Source organism: Ranitomeya variabilis, chromosome 1 (genome assembly GCF_051348905.1).
Source record: "Ranitomeya variabilis isolate aRanVar5 chromosome 1, aRanVar5.hap1, whole genome shotgun sequence".
Classification (NCBI taxonomy): Eukaryota; Metazoa; Chordata; class Amphibia; order Anura; family Dendrobatidae; genus Ranitomeya; species Ranitomeya variabilis.
In genome coordinates this window covers 573,995,823-574,013,775 of record NC_135232.1, presented here as the reverse complement: position 1 = coordinate 574,013,775, position 17,953 = coordinate 573,995,823, and the positions used below count along the sequence as shown (strand labels likewise).

Genomic DNA, 17,953 nt, shown 5'->3' with positions numbered 1-17,953 from the left:
ACATCACTTGTGTCGCACAAAAACCCTGTACCTGACATTGCAACGCCACCAGTTTCTATTGCCCCCTGAGAAGCATCCTCTGTTATGATCCGGTGACCTTGGAGCCGCATGAGACTTTCTCTGGAGTAGGTGGTACCTGTACTGACCGCAAACCCTAAACTGACACCGCAACTAGAAGTAGCCATGGGGTGTACCTAACACGTCCTAGACACCTCGACACAGCCGGAGGACTAAATACCCCTATAGATGGAAATGGGAATTCTATCTTGCCTCAGAGCAGAACCCCAAAGGATAGGCAGCCCCCCACAAATATTGACTGTGAGTATAAGAGGAAAGACACACGCAGGCAGAAAACAGGATTTAGCAAAAGAGGCACTTCTAGCTAAATAGAAAAGGATAGGACAGAATTCTAAGCGGTCAGTATTAAAACCCTAAAAATATCCACAGCAGATAATACAAATATACTACATCTAACTAAAGACATAGAATGTATATCTGCATCTCCAGAGAATCCAGCATGACTGACAAATCCAAACAAAGTCTAAGCTGGACAAAAACACAATGAATTGCACTGAATTGTAAAGCACACTGCATGTGTGCTGCAGAGACAAAAAAACGGACACTTATCTTAGCTGAATTGGCAGCAGGGCATGAGGAGCCAGACAGAGATGCAATCCCTCCAAGAACAATGGACAACTGGCAAGGACTAATGGATCCTGCACACCTAAATACCTAGTAGAGCTGCAATCAGCAGAAACACCTGCCCTGCATTACAACCCAGAGACAACTGCACTACCACCAACAACCACCGGAGGGAGCACAAGAGCAGAATTCACAACAATCCTCTCATAAATATTCATCCCCATCATCCTCTTCCTCCTCCTCCTCCTCTTTGTCCGCCACCATGTCCAGGAGAGTTCCCTGAGCAGACAATGGCTGACTGTCATCAAGGCTTCCCTCCTCCTCGGCTGCAGACGCCTGCTCCTTAATGTGCATCAAACTTTGCATCAGCAGACGCATTAGTGGGATGCTCATGCTTATGATGGCATCGTCTGCACTTACCAGCCATGTGCATTCCTCAAAACACTGAAGGACTTGACAGAGGTCTTGTAGCTTCGACCACTGCACACCAGACAACTCCATGTCTGCCATCCAAGTGCCTGCCTGTGTATGTGTATCCTCTCACAAATAAATTACAGCACGCCTCTGTTCGCACAGCCTCTGAACCCTGTGCAGTGTGGAGTTTCACCTTGTTGCAACGTCGATTATTAGGCGGTGCTGGGGAAGATTCAGCGATCGCTGATAGTTCAGCATACGGCTGGAGTGTAAGGGCGACCGGCGAATGTGCGAGCAAGGTCTTTGCACAATCAGGAGCAGGGCTGGTAACTCCGGATAATTTTTCAGGAAGCACTGCACCACCAGGTTCAAGGTGTGAGCCAGGCAAGGTATGTGTTTCAGTTCTGAAAGGGCTTTGGCAGCCATAAAATTCCTTCCGTTACCACTGACTACCTTGCCTGCCTCAAGATGTACACTGCCCAGCCATGACTGAGTTTCTTGCTGCAAGTACTCGGCCAGTACTTCCGTGGTGTGTCTGTTGTCGCCCAAACACTTCATTTGTAACACAGCCTGCTGACGCTTACCAATAGCTGTTCAATAATGGGACACCTCGTGTGCAACACTGGCAGCTGCAGATGGAGTGGTCGTGCGACTGCGCTCTGTGGACGAGCTTTTGTTTCTGGAGGAGGAGGAGGAGGAGTGGTGGTGAACGCCTACAGCCAACTGTTTCCTAGACCGTGGGCTAGGCAGAACTGTCCCACTATGGCTGTCCCCTGTGGACCCTGCATCCACCACATTAACCCAGTGCGCCGTGATGGACATGTAACGTCACTGGCCATGCCTACTGGTCCATGCATCTGTTGTGAGGTGCACCTTTCCACTGACTGATTGCCTCAGTGCATGGACAATGCGGTCTTTGACATGCTGGTGGAGGGCTGGGATGGCTTTTCTCACAAAGAAGTGCCGACTAGGTAGGTTATAGCGTGGTACTGCGTAGGCCATCAGGTTTTTGAAAGCTTTGCTTTCAACAAACCGGTAGGGCATCATCTCTAACGAGATTAGTATAGCAATGTGGGCGTTCAAACCCTGTGTACGTGGATGAGAGGATGAGTACTTCCTTTTCCTAATGAGAGTCTCTTGTAGGGTGAGCTGGACTGGAGAACTGCATATGGTGGAACTAGCGGTGGTGGTTGTGGTGAACATGGCGGATTGAGAAAGGGTTGGTGATGGTATTCTTGATGTTGGCCTACATACAGTGTTTCCTACCAATAACCTTGTGATTCCCTGACTGCTTTGGCCTTGCGACGATACCTCCACATTTGCTGCTGGTGGTGTCCTTAGCGGTGGGTTTACAGTGAGGGAAGCAATGTAGCGTTGCTGACTACCTTCATTCTGAGCAGGTGCACCAATGGTACGGGACGTTTGGTAGTTAGTCCAAGCTTGCAAGTGCATGCTGGTTAAATGTCTAAGCATGCACGTTGTATTTAAATTTTGAAGATTCTTCCCTCTGCTAAAGGTCTTTGAGCATTTCTTACAGATAACTTTTGACTGATCATTCGGATCTTGGTTAAAAAATTGCCACACTACACTCTTCCTTCTATGGAATACCTTTTCAGGCATTGCACGCTGTGCTACTTTCACCAGATGGCCATGCTGTCCTAAAACTGTTTTTGTTTTTGACACACGTTTTTGGCCTGATACGGGCCTGCCAGATGACAGCTGTTGCGATGTAGATGGTTGCTGTGGATCATCCTCCTCCGCGAGGGCAATGTAGTGATCTGAGTCAATAGAACAGCATAATAATCTAGCTGTGGCTGTGCATCAGTGCACTCCATGTCCGATTCATCTTGTAATGGGCAGTTAACAATTTCCCTTTCTAACCCAGGCACGGTATGTGTAAAGAGCTCCATGGAGTAACCTGTAGTGTCGCCTGACACATGCTTCACTTTTGGTTTGGGTGAAGGACACAAGGAAACGTCTTTTTCCTGACCGGGAGCATCCACTGACGACTCACTGCTTTTATATTTTGAACTTTCTGAAGAGGAGGTGAAAGAGCTAGAAGCTGAGTCAGCAAGGAAAGCCAAATCTTTTTCCTGCTGCTCCGGCTTTTAAAGCGGTTTTCCTACTCCAAGATAAGGGAGCCTTCGAGGCCTTGTGTAGCCAGACGATGACGCTGGCTCAACATCTCCAGCCTTAGGTGCTATTTTGCTTTTCCCACTACCACCAGATGCTCCACCACCACCACCACCATCAGTACCAGCTGGCAACGACCGCCCACGGCCTCTTCCACCATACTTCCTAATTTTTGGGAAAATGTTACCAAAATAACAACCGTTATATGGTACTGTAAAACAAGGTAGAAGGTGTATATAAACTTGTTGAGAATTTAATTCTCCCTTTTTATTTTGGGGAGACTGCACCGCAACTCAGGCCCAGTGTATAACACACCACAGTGTAAGTGGCAGAACGTGGCTGGCTGATATACGACAAACTAACAGAACTGACGTATATCCACTTTGTGACAATTTCAAACACAATTTTTTTGGGAGGAGACTGCACCGCAACTCAGGCCCAGTGTATAACACAACACAATGTATGTGGCAGAACGTGGCTGGCTGACATACGACAAACTAACAGAACTGATGTATATCCACTTTGTGACAATTTGAATCTCCCTTTTTTTGGGGGGAGACTGCACCGCAAACTCAAGCCCATTGTATAACACAACACAATGTAAGTGGCAGAACGTGGCCTTAAGATATCTGAAAAAATCCAAGGACTGTAGTACAATTTCAATCTCCCTACAATGATCCCAGGACAAGTATGGCAGCAACAAAAAGGACTGCTGCACACAAAAGTGTGGACAAATAAACAAGATAACTGCAAAAAGGAGCAACAGGATTTTTGCTTTTAAAAAAGCAGTTGGTTTGCACAGCAGCATGCAAACAGCAATGCAGCTATCAGGGAGCCTTATAAGGCAGCCTAATAAGCTACAGAGCTGATGCACAAAAAATAGCCTCCACTGTCCCTGCAAAAAAAGGTGGTGTTGGACAGTGGAAATCGCTACAGCACAAGCGGTTTGGGGGTTAATCTTCCCTCCCTAACTATATCCCTTCTTCTGACGAAGTTGCAGCAATCTCTCCCTATGCTAAGATCAGCAGAAGTAAGATGGTGGTCGGCGTGCACGCCCCTTTATATCCCCTGTGATGCCACAGAAAGCAAGCCAATCACTGTCATGCCCTTCTCTAAGATGGTGGGGACCAAGACCTATCTCATCACGCTGCCCACACTCTGCGTCCTCCTTCATTGGCTGAGAAATAGCGCTGAACGCATCATACGAAACGCGACTTTGGTGCGAAGATCGCCGACCGCAGATATCTTCCAGCCACTTTCTTCCACTTACATTGTGTTGTGTTACACACTGTGCCTGATTTGAGGTGCTGTCTCCCCCCCAAAAAAGGGAGATTCAAAGTGTCACAAAGTGGATATACGTCAGTTCTGTTAGTTTGTCGTATATCAGCAAGCCACGTTCTGCCACTTACATTGTGTTGTAAAATACACTGGGCCTGAGTTTGGGTTCAGTCTCCCCCCAATAAAGTGAGATTCAAAATCTCACAAAGTGGATAAACCTCAGTCCTCTTAGTTTGTGGTGTATCAGCCAGCCACTTACTGCCACTCACATTGCGTTGTAAAATACACAGGGCCTGAGTTTGGGTTCAGTCTCCCCCCAAAAAAAAAGTGAGATTGAAATTCTCACAAAGTGGATATACCTCAGTCCTCTTAGTTTGTGGTGTATCAGCCTGCCACTTGCTGCCACTTACATTGCGTTGTTTTATACACTGGGCCTGAGTTTGGGTTCTGTGTCCCAAAAAAAAAAAGTGAGATTCAAATTCTCACAAAGTGGATATACCTCAGTCCTCTTAGCTTGTGGTGTATCAGCCAGCCACTTGCTGCCACTCACATTGCGTTGTTTTATACACTGGGCCTGAGTTGTGTTTCCTTTTCCCCAAAATAAAAAGGGGGATTGAATTTCTCACAAAGTGGATATACCTCAGTCCTCTTAGTTTGTGGTGTATCAGCCAGCCACTTGTTGCCACTCATATTGTGTTGTTTTATACACTGGGGCTGAGTTTGGGTTCAGTCTCCCCCCAAAAAAAGTGAGATTGAAATTCTCACAAAGTGGATATACCTCAGTCCTCTTAGTTTGTGGTGTATCAACCAGCCACTTGCTGCCACTCACATTGTGTTGTTTTATACACTGGGCCTCAGTTGTGATTCAGTCTCCCCAAAATAAAAAGGGGGATTGAAATTCTCACAAAGTGGATATACCTCAGTCCTCTTACTTTGTGGAGTATCAGCCAGCCACTTGCTGCCACTCACATTGCGCTGTTTTATACACTAGGCCTGAGTTGTGGTTCAGTCTCCCCAAAATAAAAAGGGAGATTTAAGTTCTCAACAAGTTTATATACACCTTCTACCTTGTTTTACAGTACCATATAACGGGTGTTATTTTGGTTACATTTTCCCTAAAATGAGGAAGTCTGTTAGAAAAGGCCGTGGGCGGTCGTTGCCAGCTGGTACTGATGATGGTGGTGGTGGTGGTGGAGCATCTGGTGGTAGTGGGAAAAGGAAAATAGCACCTAAGGCTGGAGGTGTTGAGCCAGCGTCATCGTCTGGCTACACAAGGCCTCGAGGGCTTCCTTATCTTGGAGTACAAAAACCGCTTTTAAAGCCGGAGCAGCAGGAAAAAGTTTTGGCTTTCCTTGCTGACTCAGCCTCTAGCTCTTTCGCCTCCTCTTCAAAAAGTTCCAAATATAAAAGCAGCGAGTCGTCAGTGGATGCTCCCGGTCAGAAACAAGACGCTTCCTTGTGTCCATCACCCAAACCAAAAGTAAAGGATGCGGCAGGCGACACTACAGTTTACTCCATGGAGCTCTTTACACATACCGTGCCTGGGTTAGAAAGGGAAATTGTTAACAGCCCATTACAAGATGAATCGGACATAGAGTGCACAGATGCACAGCCACAGCTAGATTATTATGCTGTTCCATTGACTCAGATCACTACATTGCCCTCACAGTGTACTGAGCGAGAATCTGACCCTGATGAGACTATGGTGCCCCGTCCCGAACGCTATAGCACCTTACACGGTGACACAGAGGAAGGTGCACATGACATTGAAGAGGAGGTGATAGATGACCCAGTTGTTGACCCAGATTGGCAGCCATTGAGGGAAGAGGGTGCCGCTGCCAGTAGCTCAGAAGCGGAGGGGGATGATCCACAGCAGCCATCTACATCGCAACAGCTGTCATCTGGCAGGCCCGTTTCAGGCCAAACACGTTTGTCAAAAACAAAAACAGTTTTAGGACAGCTTGGCCATCCGGTGAAAGTAGCACAGCGTGCAATGCCTGAAAATGTTATCCATAGAAGGAAGAGTGCAGTGTTGCAATTTTTTTAACCAAGATCCGAATGATCAGTCAAAAGTTATCTGTAAGAAATGCTCAAAGACTTTTAGCAGAGGGAAGAATCTCTAAAATTTAAATGCAACGTGCATGCGTATACATTTAACCAACATGCACTTGAAAGCCTGGACTAACTACCAAACATCCCGTACTGTTGGTGCACCCGCTCAGAATGAAGGTTGTCAGCAACGCTACATTGCTTCCCTCACTGTAAGCCCACCGGTTAGGACACCACCAGCAGCAAATGTGGAGGTATCGTCGCAAGGCCAAAGCAGTCAGGGAATCACAAGGTTCTTGATAGGAAACAATGTATGTAGGCCAACATCAAGAATACCATCACCAACCCTCTCTCAATCTGACATGTCTACCACCACCCCCGCTAGTTCCACCATATGCAGCTCTCCAGTCCAGCTCACCCTACAAGAGTCTCTCATTAGGAAAAGGAAGTACTCATCCTCTCATCCACGTAAACAGGGTTTGAACGCCCACATTGCTAGACTAATCTTGTTAGAGATGATGCCCTACCGGTTGGTTGAAAGCAAAGCTTTCAAAGCCCTGATGGCCTAAGCAGTACCACGCTATGACCTACCTAGTCGTCACTTCTTTGCGAGAAAAGCCATCCCAGCCCTCCACCAGTATGTCAAAGACCGCATTGTCCATGCACTGAGGCAATCAGTCAGTAGAAAGGTGCACCTCACAACAGATGCATGGACCCGTAGGCAAGGCCAGGGATGTTACGTGTCCATCACGGCACACTGGGTTAATGTGGTGGATGCAGGGTCCACAGGGGACAGCCATAGTGGGACAGTTCTGCCTAGCCCACGGTCTAGGAAACAGTTGGCTGTAGGCATTCGCCACCCCTCCTCTTCCTCCTCCACCTCCTCCAGAAGTGAAAGCTCGTCCACAGAGCGCAGTCGCACGACCACTCCATCCGCAGCTGCCAGTGTTGCACACAAGGTGTCCCATTATGGAACAGCTAGTGGTAAGCGTCAGCAGGCTGTGTTGGAAATGAAGTGTTTGGGTGACAACAGACACATCGCGGAAGTACTGGCCGAGTACTTGCAGCAAGAAACTCAGTCATGTCTGGGCAGTGTACATCTTGAGGCAGGCAAGGTAGTCAGTGATAACGGAAGGAATTTTATGTCTGCCATAGCCCTTTCAGAACTGAAACACATACCTTGCCTGGCTCACACCTTGACCCTGGTGGTGCAGTGTTTCCTGAAAAATTATCCGGGGTTACCAGCCCTGCTCCTGAAGGTGTGAAGACTTTGCTGGCACATCCGCCGGTCGCCCGTACACTCCAGCCGTATGCTGAACCATCAACGATCGCTGAATCATCCCCAGCACTGCCTAATAATCGACATTGAAACAAGGTGAAACTCCACACTGAACATGCTTCAGAGGCTGTGCGAACAGAGGCGTACTGTAATTTATTTGTGGGAGGATACACATACACGGGCAGGCAGTTGGATGGCAGACATGGAGTTGTCTGGTGTGCAGTGGTCAAAGCTACAAGACCTCTGTCAACTCCTTCAGTGTTTTGAGGAATGCACACGGCTGGTAAGTGCAGACGACGCAATCATAAGCATGAGCATCCCACTAATGCGTCTGCTGATGCAAAGTTTGACGCACATTAAGGAGCAGGCGTCTGCAGCCGAGGAGGAGGGAAGCCTTGATGACAGTCAGCCATTGTCTGCTCAGGGAACTCTCCTGGACGAGGTGGCGAACGAAGGGGAGGAGGAGGATGATGGGGATGAATATTTTTGGGAGGAGGATGCTTCTCAGGGGGCAATAGAAACTGGTAGCGTTGCAAGGTCAGGTACAGGGTTTTTGCGGGACACAAGTGATGTTGATTTGCAAGAAAGTGCTCCTCAACCCAGCACAAGCAGTAAATTGACACCTGGAACTTTGACCCACATGGCTGAGTATGCCTTGCGTATCCTAAAAAGGGACCCCCACATTATCAAAATGATGACCGATGACGATTACTGATTGGAATGCCTCCTGGATCCACGATATAAAGGAAAATTACAAAATATCATGCCACATGAGAACCTTGAGCAAATATTGGCTACCAAACAAGCAACTCTTGTAGACCGTTTGGTTCAGGCATTCCCAGCACACAGCGTCGGTGATGGTTCTCACACGAGCTGTAGGGGGCAACATGGCAGAGGTGTTAGAGGTGCACAAATCTGAAGTGGAGTTGGACAGAGGGGTTTTATGACCAGGTTGTGGAGTGATTTCGCAATGACCGCAGACACGACAGGTACTGCTGCATCGATTCAAAGTGACAGAAGACAGCATTTGTCCGGTATGGTTACAAACTATTTTTCCTCCCTTATCGATGATCTCCCTCACAGGTCATTCCCCTCTGATTATTGGGCAGCTAAAATAGACACCTGGCCTGAATTGGCAGAATATGCATTACAGGAGCTCGCTTGCCCAGCTGCTAGTGTGCTATCAGAAAGAGTCTTCAGTGCTGCTGGTTCAATACTGACCGAAAAAAGGACACGTCTGGCTACCTGAAATGTTGATGATCTAACCTTCATTAAAATGAACCAATCATGGATTTAAAATTATTTTGCCTCACCTTCCCCTGCTGACACGTAGCTTGTCTGAAAAATGTCTTGCTTTTGGCCTCCTCTTACTGACTGCTCCAATTCCACCATTTGCAGCTGCTGAATGTCCACCATAGGCCATTTTTATACCTCCCTAAATGGGCTGACTCCCCCCACAGGTCCGTGGTCACCACTTGGCGCAAGCACCCGTGTGAGTGCCGTTTGCCTGGACAGGTGGGTGTGCCCACTCTTGGGCAACGGCACTGGCACAGGGTCCCTCAGAGTACAATGAAGTGTCTCTGACAGTGGTGGTGCACAACCAATGTCAGACACACCGTTGTAATATGAGGGGCCCTGTGCCAGTACCACCGCCCACGAGAGAGTGTTCCCCCTAGCTCGAACAGTGCTCTACCACTTGCAAAACTTACCTCTCCCTGCTCCACCACTGCGTAGTCTGTGCTGTTAAATCCTTCAATGGCACTGCCAATACAAATTTGTTGAAATGATAGATGATAGTAAAAATATACAGGGGCCCTGGCGTCCATTTAGACCAGTTAATACTACCACTGTCTGCTACTTAGCAAAGGAGCCCACCCCTGTACCTAGCTATGCCACCTGTTTATTTATGAACATTTTTTTGGCAGACATTTAGCCTACTTACCTATTTGGGCCTAGTAACTGTGTCAGCCAGTCCTTACAGTTGTCCTCCACTGAACAAAGCTATGCCGCCTGTGTACTCCTGTTACCAATTTTGAACTGCATTTAGCCTACTTACTTATTTGGGCCTAGTAACTGTGTCAGCCAGTCCTTACAGTTGTCCTCCACTGAACAAAGCTATGCCGCCTGTGTACTCCTGTTACAAATTTTGAACTGCATTTAGCCTACTTTTTTGTTTTAGGCCTACTACCTGTGTCTGTCTGCGCCACTCCTTACAGTTGTCCTCCACTGAACAAAGCAATGCTGCCTGTGTACTCCTGTTACAAATTTTGAACTGCATTTAGCCTACTTTTTTATTTTAGGCTGTCTGCGCCAATCCTTACAGTTGTCCTCCACTGAACAAAGCAAAGCCGCCTGTGTACTCCTGTTTCAAATTTTGAACTGCATTTTGCCTACTTACTTAGTGGGCCTAGTAACTGTGTCAGCCAGTCCTTACAGTTGTCCTCCACTGAACAAAGCTATGCCGCCTGTGTACTCCTGTTACCAATTTTGAACTGCATTTAGCCTACTTACTTATTTGGGCCTAGTAACTGTGTCAGCCAGTCCTTACAGTTGTCCTCCACTGAACAAAGCTATGCCGCCTGTGTACTCCTGTTACAAATTTTGAACTGCATTTAGCCTACTTTTTTGTTTTAGGCCTACTACCTGTGTCTGTCTGCGCCACTCCTTACAGTTGTCCTCCACTGAACAAAGCAATGCTGCCTGTGTACTCCTGTTACAAATTTTGAACTGCATTTAGCCTACTTTTTTGTTTTAGGCCTACTACCTGTGTCTGTCTGCGCCACTCCTTACAGTTGTCCTCCACTGAACAAAGCAATGCTGCCTGTGTACTCCTGTTACAAATTTTGAACTGCATTTAGCCTACTTTTTTATTTTAGGCTGTCTGCGCCACTCCTTACAGTTGTCCTCCACTGAACAAAGCAAAGCCGCCTGTGTACTCCTGTTTCAAATTTTGAACTGCATTTTGCCTACTTACTTAGTGGGCCTAGTAACTGTGTCAGCCAGTCCTTACAGTTGTCCTCCACTGAACAAAGCTATGCCGCCTGTGTACTCCTTTTACCAATTTTGAACTGCATTTAGCCTCCTTACTTATTTGAGCCTAGTAACTGTGTCAGCCAGTCCTTACAGTTGTCCTCCACTGAACAAAGCTATGCCGCCTGTGCACTCCTGTTACAAATTTTGAACTGCATTTAGCCTACTTTTTTATTTTACGCCTTCTACCTGTGTCTGTCTGCGCCACTCCTTACAGTTGTCCTCCACTGAACAAAGCAATACTGCCTGTGTACTCCTGTTACAAATTTTTAACTGCATTTAACCTACTTACTTATTTGGGCCTAGTAACTGTGTCAGCCAGTCCTTACAGTTGTCCTCCACTGAACAAAGCTATGCCGCCTGTGTACTCCTGTTACCAATTTTGAACTGCATTTAGAATACTTACATATTTGGGCCTAGTAACTGTGTCAGCCAGTCCTTACAGTGGTCCTCCACTGAACAAAGCTATGCCGCCTGTGTACTCCTGTTACCAATTTTGAACTGCATTTAGCCCACTTACATATTTGGGCCTAGTAACTGTGTCAGCCAGTCCTTACAGTCGTCCTCCACTGAACAAAGCTATGCCGCCTGTGTACTCCTGTTACCAATTTTTAACTGCTTTTAGCCTACTTTTTTATTTTGGGCCTATAGCTGTGTTTCCTCCTCATCCTGCCCATTGCCCAGCCACTGCTAGATGAGTCTGCTGGTACATTGACCGAGACCACTACATCCCCCTTGCACTCTACACAGCCAGAATCTGACCCTGCTGAAAGTCAGGTTCCCCTTCCCGCATACTATACCACCTTACATGGGGACAAAGAGGAAGGTGCAGATGAAAGTGCAGGTTCCTTCATCAGGTGGGGGGGCATACTCATTGGCACTGGCACAGGGCCCCTCATAGTACGCAAAAGTGTCTCTGGCAGCGGGAGGCGCCGCCTGCCATCAAACACACCGCCGTACTATGAGGGGCCCTGTGCCAGTGCCAACTAGTGGGCCCCCCTGCTTGCTCAGGATCACAGCACTTGCAAAGTTGAAATACTTACCTCTCCCTTCTCCACCGCCTTGACGTATTCCGCGTTTCCTGGGCCCACGAAAATCTTGAGCCAGCCCTACCCCCCCACAACTTTAGCCAAATGACCCCCAGTTTTCAATTCCTAACTATTATTATAAAGTAAATTAAGATTGACAAGCTTAAGTAATAAGAATTGATGTTTTTGGCATTAAAATGGGCACTGTATGTGTTTTCCTGTCCTCCACTCACTGCCGACTTTGATTCCCCATTGACTTGCATTGGGTTTCGTGTTTCAGTCGGCCCCTGACTTTTCGCAATAATCGGCCGATTTTACCCCACCTGACTTTTGAGAAAGTCGGGTTTCGTGAAACCCGACTCGATCCTAAAAAAGTAAAAGTCGCTCAACTCTATATGCTGGTATTGAGGAATATTATTTAGCTCTAAAAAGAGCTGTTTTGTATATTATGGTACTGGATATGATACCCTGCCTCTTTCTCCCTACTCCCACAATCTGTTCCTGCACTATAAACAATGACACCTAGAAGAGATCTCCAGCATGTACTTGCAATGATAATGCCTACTTTTCCCTCTCCCTTCTATTAAATCTCTTCCTACGCTATCTCAACCTAACAGAAATAATCTTCACTCTAAGTAGCTCTTAAAAGAGCTTTTTGGACTCAGAAACTCTCCCTATATGCTGCTTTCAATCTCCCTACGCTGACACAAAGCTCTCACTACACTGTTTCGACATGCAATGTGCGCAAGATGGTGTCCGCAGGGCTTAAATATCCCCCTATGGCGCTGTAAGGCCAGCCAATGACAGTAATGCCACAAGAAAGATGGTGATGGCATTATTGTGATTGGCAAGCAAGCCGAGCATGTTCATTTGCTGCAAATAAAGCGCCAAACATGCTGGGTGGGTCACTTGAATATATTGAAGTGAATAGCTAATTACTCACTGAATAACGAATAGCCCGAATAACGTGCTATTTGTGCAAGTAACAAATAGTGCCAAATGTATTTGCTCATCATTAGTTAGGATATTAACAGGTTTAAAAATTTGGCAAGAATTTTTCATTTTTTCCAAGGAAATTTACAAAACTTATTTTTTTAGGGGCCTATTCAGTTTTGAAGTGACTTTGTGGGGCGTATATACTGGAAAACTTCCAAAAGTTATACTCACCATATTCAGAACTGCTGCCAAGTAGTTTATTATTGCTTCACTTGTTTTGGAGGAATGAATAAAAAGTGGAATTACAGGAATGAAAAATTATATTTTTTATCACTAAAATGTTGCTAACATCTGAACAGTCCGTGATACCTGGCAGACTCTAAAGTCATTACTTGACCTTGGACTGCTATGGCATCAATCAGTACTACTCATTCATGATCTCAGGGTGCCATTTGTGTTACAGATGGAGCCCCCATTTAGATGTCACTTTCACAGTTGACAGCAGCATCTAGGGGTTAAGTAACCATGGATGATGCCAATACCAATCGAGGCTGATGCAGATGGGTGTCAGCTATAGTGTACAGCTGACAGCTGCAGCATTTTTTTAAGTGGACATGCAGTGTAAATGCAGCCTTAGTGAAAAGTTGAGGATGCTTAATAGATGTTGTTTCCCCAAATACCTTTGTATCGGGCCTCTAGAGCCCTAGTTTTAGCTGTTTATCAAAAAACAAAAACATGCATTTTAAAGTAATCAAATGTTTATTTTTTTATTACAGGAATAATGGAAAAAGATAGACATAAAGTAATCACCTTTTTTATGGCATATCTCATTTTGATACTTGATTTAGCACTAAATGTCTATGCTGAGCACGGAATAATTGTGGAAATTAAACAAGGGAAGGTCAGAGGTTTCCATATACCTACAAATTCTGGATCAGTGATTGCCTTTCTGGGTATACCTTATGGAGAACCACCAACAGGAACACAAAGATTCAAAAAGCCAGAGCCTCGAAAACCATGGCAAGGTGTCTATGATGCTTCAAAATTTGGTAAATCCTGTCATCAAAAAAGATTTGAAGTTCAAGCTAATTTTCCTGGTACTAAAATTTGGCAAGTGAACAATGAAATGAGTGAAGATTGTCTATTTTTGAATGTTTGGGTTCCATCATCTAATCCAAAGTCTGCACATGTAATAATATTTATCTATGGTGGAGCTTTCAATACTGGGAGTTCATCTCTGGAACTTTATGACCCAAGTATGCTCGCTTACTCAGAGGACATGATTGTGGTATCAATGAACTACAGAATAGGAGCTTTAGGATTTTTGGCATTACCAGGAAATAAAGACATTCCAGGAAACGCTGGCATGTTTGACCAACAGTTGGCACTTCAGTGGGTTCATGAAAACATTGCATTTTTTGGGGGCAATCCTGACAGTGTTACCTTGCTTGGACACAGTTGTGGAGCAGCATGTGTTGGTTTACATTTACTTTCTCCAGGAAGCCAAAAATACTTTAATAGGTTGATTGTGCAAAGTGGATCTCCAAGTGCGGGATGGGCATTCAATTCTCACAAAAGAGCCAGGAGGCTGACTATGAAATTAGCTGAACTTTTAGACTGTCCAGTTGATAATGATGATGCACTGGTAACATGTCTTCAAAACACAGATCCTACAAAAATAGTCAAGATGCAATTATTGGTTGAAACAAAGAACTCATTTTCTCTTACACACATTATACCAATTATTGATTTTGACTTTATTAGTGATATGCCAAATAATATGATAAAGAATATGTCTAAAAAAATTGAAATTTTAATAGGCGGCACCAAGGATGATGGAAATCCTTCTACAGTAACGTGGGTACCTGGTATGAGTGCAGAACATGACAGTCTTTTAACCACTGAACAGGTAATGCAAGGAATTACGGCGTTATTCTCAATAACTGGAGACATTGGAATCAAATCCATATTTTTCGAATATAAAGATTGGGAGGATGAACACAACTTGGAAAAAAATAGAGAAGCCATGGAGCTTATATTACGAGATTATTACATGATATGTCCAATGAAATATTTTGCTGATGAAATGACAAAACGTGAATCAAACATATATTTTTATGAATTTAACCATATCTCCTCAAAAGAAGTTTGGCCTAAATGGATGGGAGTCCTTCACGCTGCTATCCTGCCATTTATGTTTGGAAAACCTCTCACTAAAGGAAGTAATTTCACTGAAGAAGAACAGTTGCTCAGCAAAAGAATTATGAAAGCCTGGGGTAATTTTGCACGAACCGGGTATGGTATAGTCTAACAGTCTTTCTATAAGTAATGATTAATGATGTGGACAAAAATAAGAATGATGTCTTTAGGTAACATTTTTATTTTGTTTTTTACTTTTCATTTGTTCTTTCATCTGCCAGGGCTTAAAATACTGATAGATAAACTTGGCACACACAGAACATAGATGCAGTGAAATTTAATGAGGTAAAGTACATACTGTATGTACTTTACCTCATTAAATTTCACTACATCTACGTTCTGTGTGTGCCAAGTTTATCTATCAAATTAACATGGTTTGGGCACCTACTTGAGCACCACTAATTAGTACTGCCTACGTCATAGATTTCTAGGGCTTAAAATACTGACCTACATAGCAAAATTAAGCAACTTTGTTGACACCCCCTTTCATTCCGCTATCAGCAGCACCACAACATAGTGTCATAGAGATCCAATTATACAGTGCCTTGCAAAAGTATTCGGCCCCCTGGAACTTTTTAACCTTTTCCCACATATCATGCTTCACACATAAAGATACCAAATGTAAATTTTTGGTGAACAATCAACAACAAGTGGAACACAATTGTGAAGCTGAATAAAGTTTATTGCTTATTTTAAATTTTTGTGGAAATTTAAAAACTGAAAAGTGGGGTGTGCAATATTATTCGGCCCCTTTAACTTAATACTTTGCTGCTCCACTTTTTGCTGCGATTACAGCTGGAAGTCGCTTGGGGTATGTCTCTATCAGTTTTGTACATCAAGAGACTGAAATTCTTGCCCATTATTCCTGGCAAACAGCTCGAGCTCAGTGAGGTTTGATGGAGATTGTTTGTGAACAGCAGTTTTCAGCTCTTTCCACAGATTCTCGATTGGATTGAGGTCTGGACTTTAACTTGGCCATTCTAACACCTGGATACGTTTTTTTTTTAGCCATTCCATTGTAGATTTTGTTTTATGTTTGGGATCATTATCTTGTTGGAAGACAAATCTCCTTCCCAGTCTCAGGTCTTTTGCAGACTCCAACAGGTTTTCTTCAAGAATGGTCCGGTATTTGGCTCCATCCATCTTCCCATCAATTTTAAACATCTTCCCTGTCCCTGCTGAAAAAAAGCAGGCCCAAGCCATGATGCTGCCACAACCATGTTTGACAGTGGGGATGGTGTGTTCAGGGTGATGAGCTGTGTTGCCTTTACAACAAACATATCGTTTGGCATTGTTGACAAAAATTTTGATTTTGGTTTCATCTGACCAGAGCACCTTCTTCCACATGTTTGTTGTGTCTCCCAGGTGGCTTGTTGCAAACTTTAAATGACATTTTTTATGGATGTCTTTGAGAAATGGCTTTCTTCTTGCCACTCTTCTATATGGACAGACTCTCCCACCTAAGCTGTAGATCTCTGCAGTTCATCCAGAGTGATCATGGGCCTCTTGGCTGCATCTCTGATCGGTCTTCTCCTTGTTTGAGATGAAAGTTTAGAGGGACGGCCGGGTCTTGGTAGATTTGCAGTGGTATGATACTCCTTCCATTTCAATATGATCGCTTGCACAGTGCTCATTGGGATGTTTAAAGTTTTGGAAATCATTTTGTATCCAAATCCGGCTTTAAACTTCTCCACAAAAGTATCACGGACCTGCCTGTTGTGTTCTTTGGTCTTCATGATGCTCTCTGTGCTTCAGCAGAACCCTGAGACTATCACAGAGCAGGTGCATTTATACGGAGACTTGATTACACACAGGTGGGTTATATTTATCATCATTAGGCATTTAGGACAACATTATATCATTCAGAGATCCACAATGAACTTCTGGAGTGAGTTGCTGCACTGAAAGTAAAGGGGCCGAATTATATTGCATGCCCCACTTTTCAGTTTTAGAATTTCCACAAAAATTTAAAATAACCAATAAATTTCGTTCAACTTCACAATTGTAATCCACTTGTTGTAGATTCTTCAGCAAAAATTTACATTTGATACCTTTATGTTTGAAGCATGATATGTGGGAAAAGGTTGAAAAGTTCCAGGGGGCCGAATACTTTCCCAAGGCACTGTATTCCATGGTTAAAGGGTTACTCTTTTCTATAGAATAAGAAATAACTTGCTGATTGTTGGGATTTCAACCATTTGCAATTCATGATGGGTGAGCACTAAAATGCTCGGGTGCTCGTCGCTCCGGTCAAGCAAATTGGAATGCTCAGGTGCTCGACCTGAGCAACGAGCCCAATGTAAGCATATGGGAAACTCGAGCATTTTTCTGGCGGTCTCCTCGGCGGTCTACAGAGAGGCTAGAAATTGTGGAAAATAAATCGATGGGAACAGTGCTCAAATGACATGGGAACAGCATGGGGAAGACCGCTGGAAGCATTTCTGACTCCCAGGTCACTGCTTTGAACAATGTTGTCAGAGGCTTACACCACTTTGACAGATTCACAATAAAACACACAAAAACAAAAACAAAATGGATTTTCCTGGAAAATATGTTAAGAAACATCCTTTCCAGGGTAATGACTTGTATATAAAACAAAAACAAAAATGCTTGGGCTATGTTCACACATAGCATTTTTGATGTGTTTTTGAACTTTAGCATGACATGGACCCGTAGAAGTGCTATTCACACGAAACGGCCGTCGTCCTCCTGCACTCCCCGCACCCTTGTAACTTCTTAGCATGAGACTGCATTAATCTACACATGGATTAAATACTTCGTATCAGCAACTGGTGAGTGCCGCTGTTTCTTTTCTCTTTGCATGAGATTTTGTATTGTTCTACTATAATACAGCTGAGCACCATAAAACCGGTTGCATACTAATGGTGGCACGTGAAGGAGAAATGTGATTGCAAGATTGCAAGATCTCTTGCTGTGAAGTATATGGTCCGAGTGCCATTCCACT

At 44.6% G+C, this 17,953-nt stretch overlaps 1 protein-coding gene across 4 annotated transcripts in view; it reads left to right on the top strand.

Moving 5' to 3' along the window:
* Positions 1 to 17,953, top strand: part of LOC143768773 (cholinesterase-like) — a 185,230-nt gene that overhangs the window by 103,078 nt on the left and 64,199 nt on the right. For all 4 annotated transcript variants that reach the window (XM_077257420.1, XM_077257423.1, XM_077257434.1 and 1 more), the window contains one exon: positions 13,566 to 15,084. In XM_077257420.1, coding sequence (XP_077113535.1) covers positions 13,571 to 15,084 — 1,514 coding nt within the window. In that variant the 5' untranslated portion in view covers positions 13,566 to 13,570. The remainder of the gene's footprint in view (positions 1 to 13,565; positions 15,085 to 17,953) is intronic.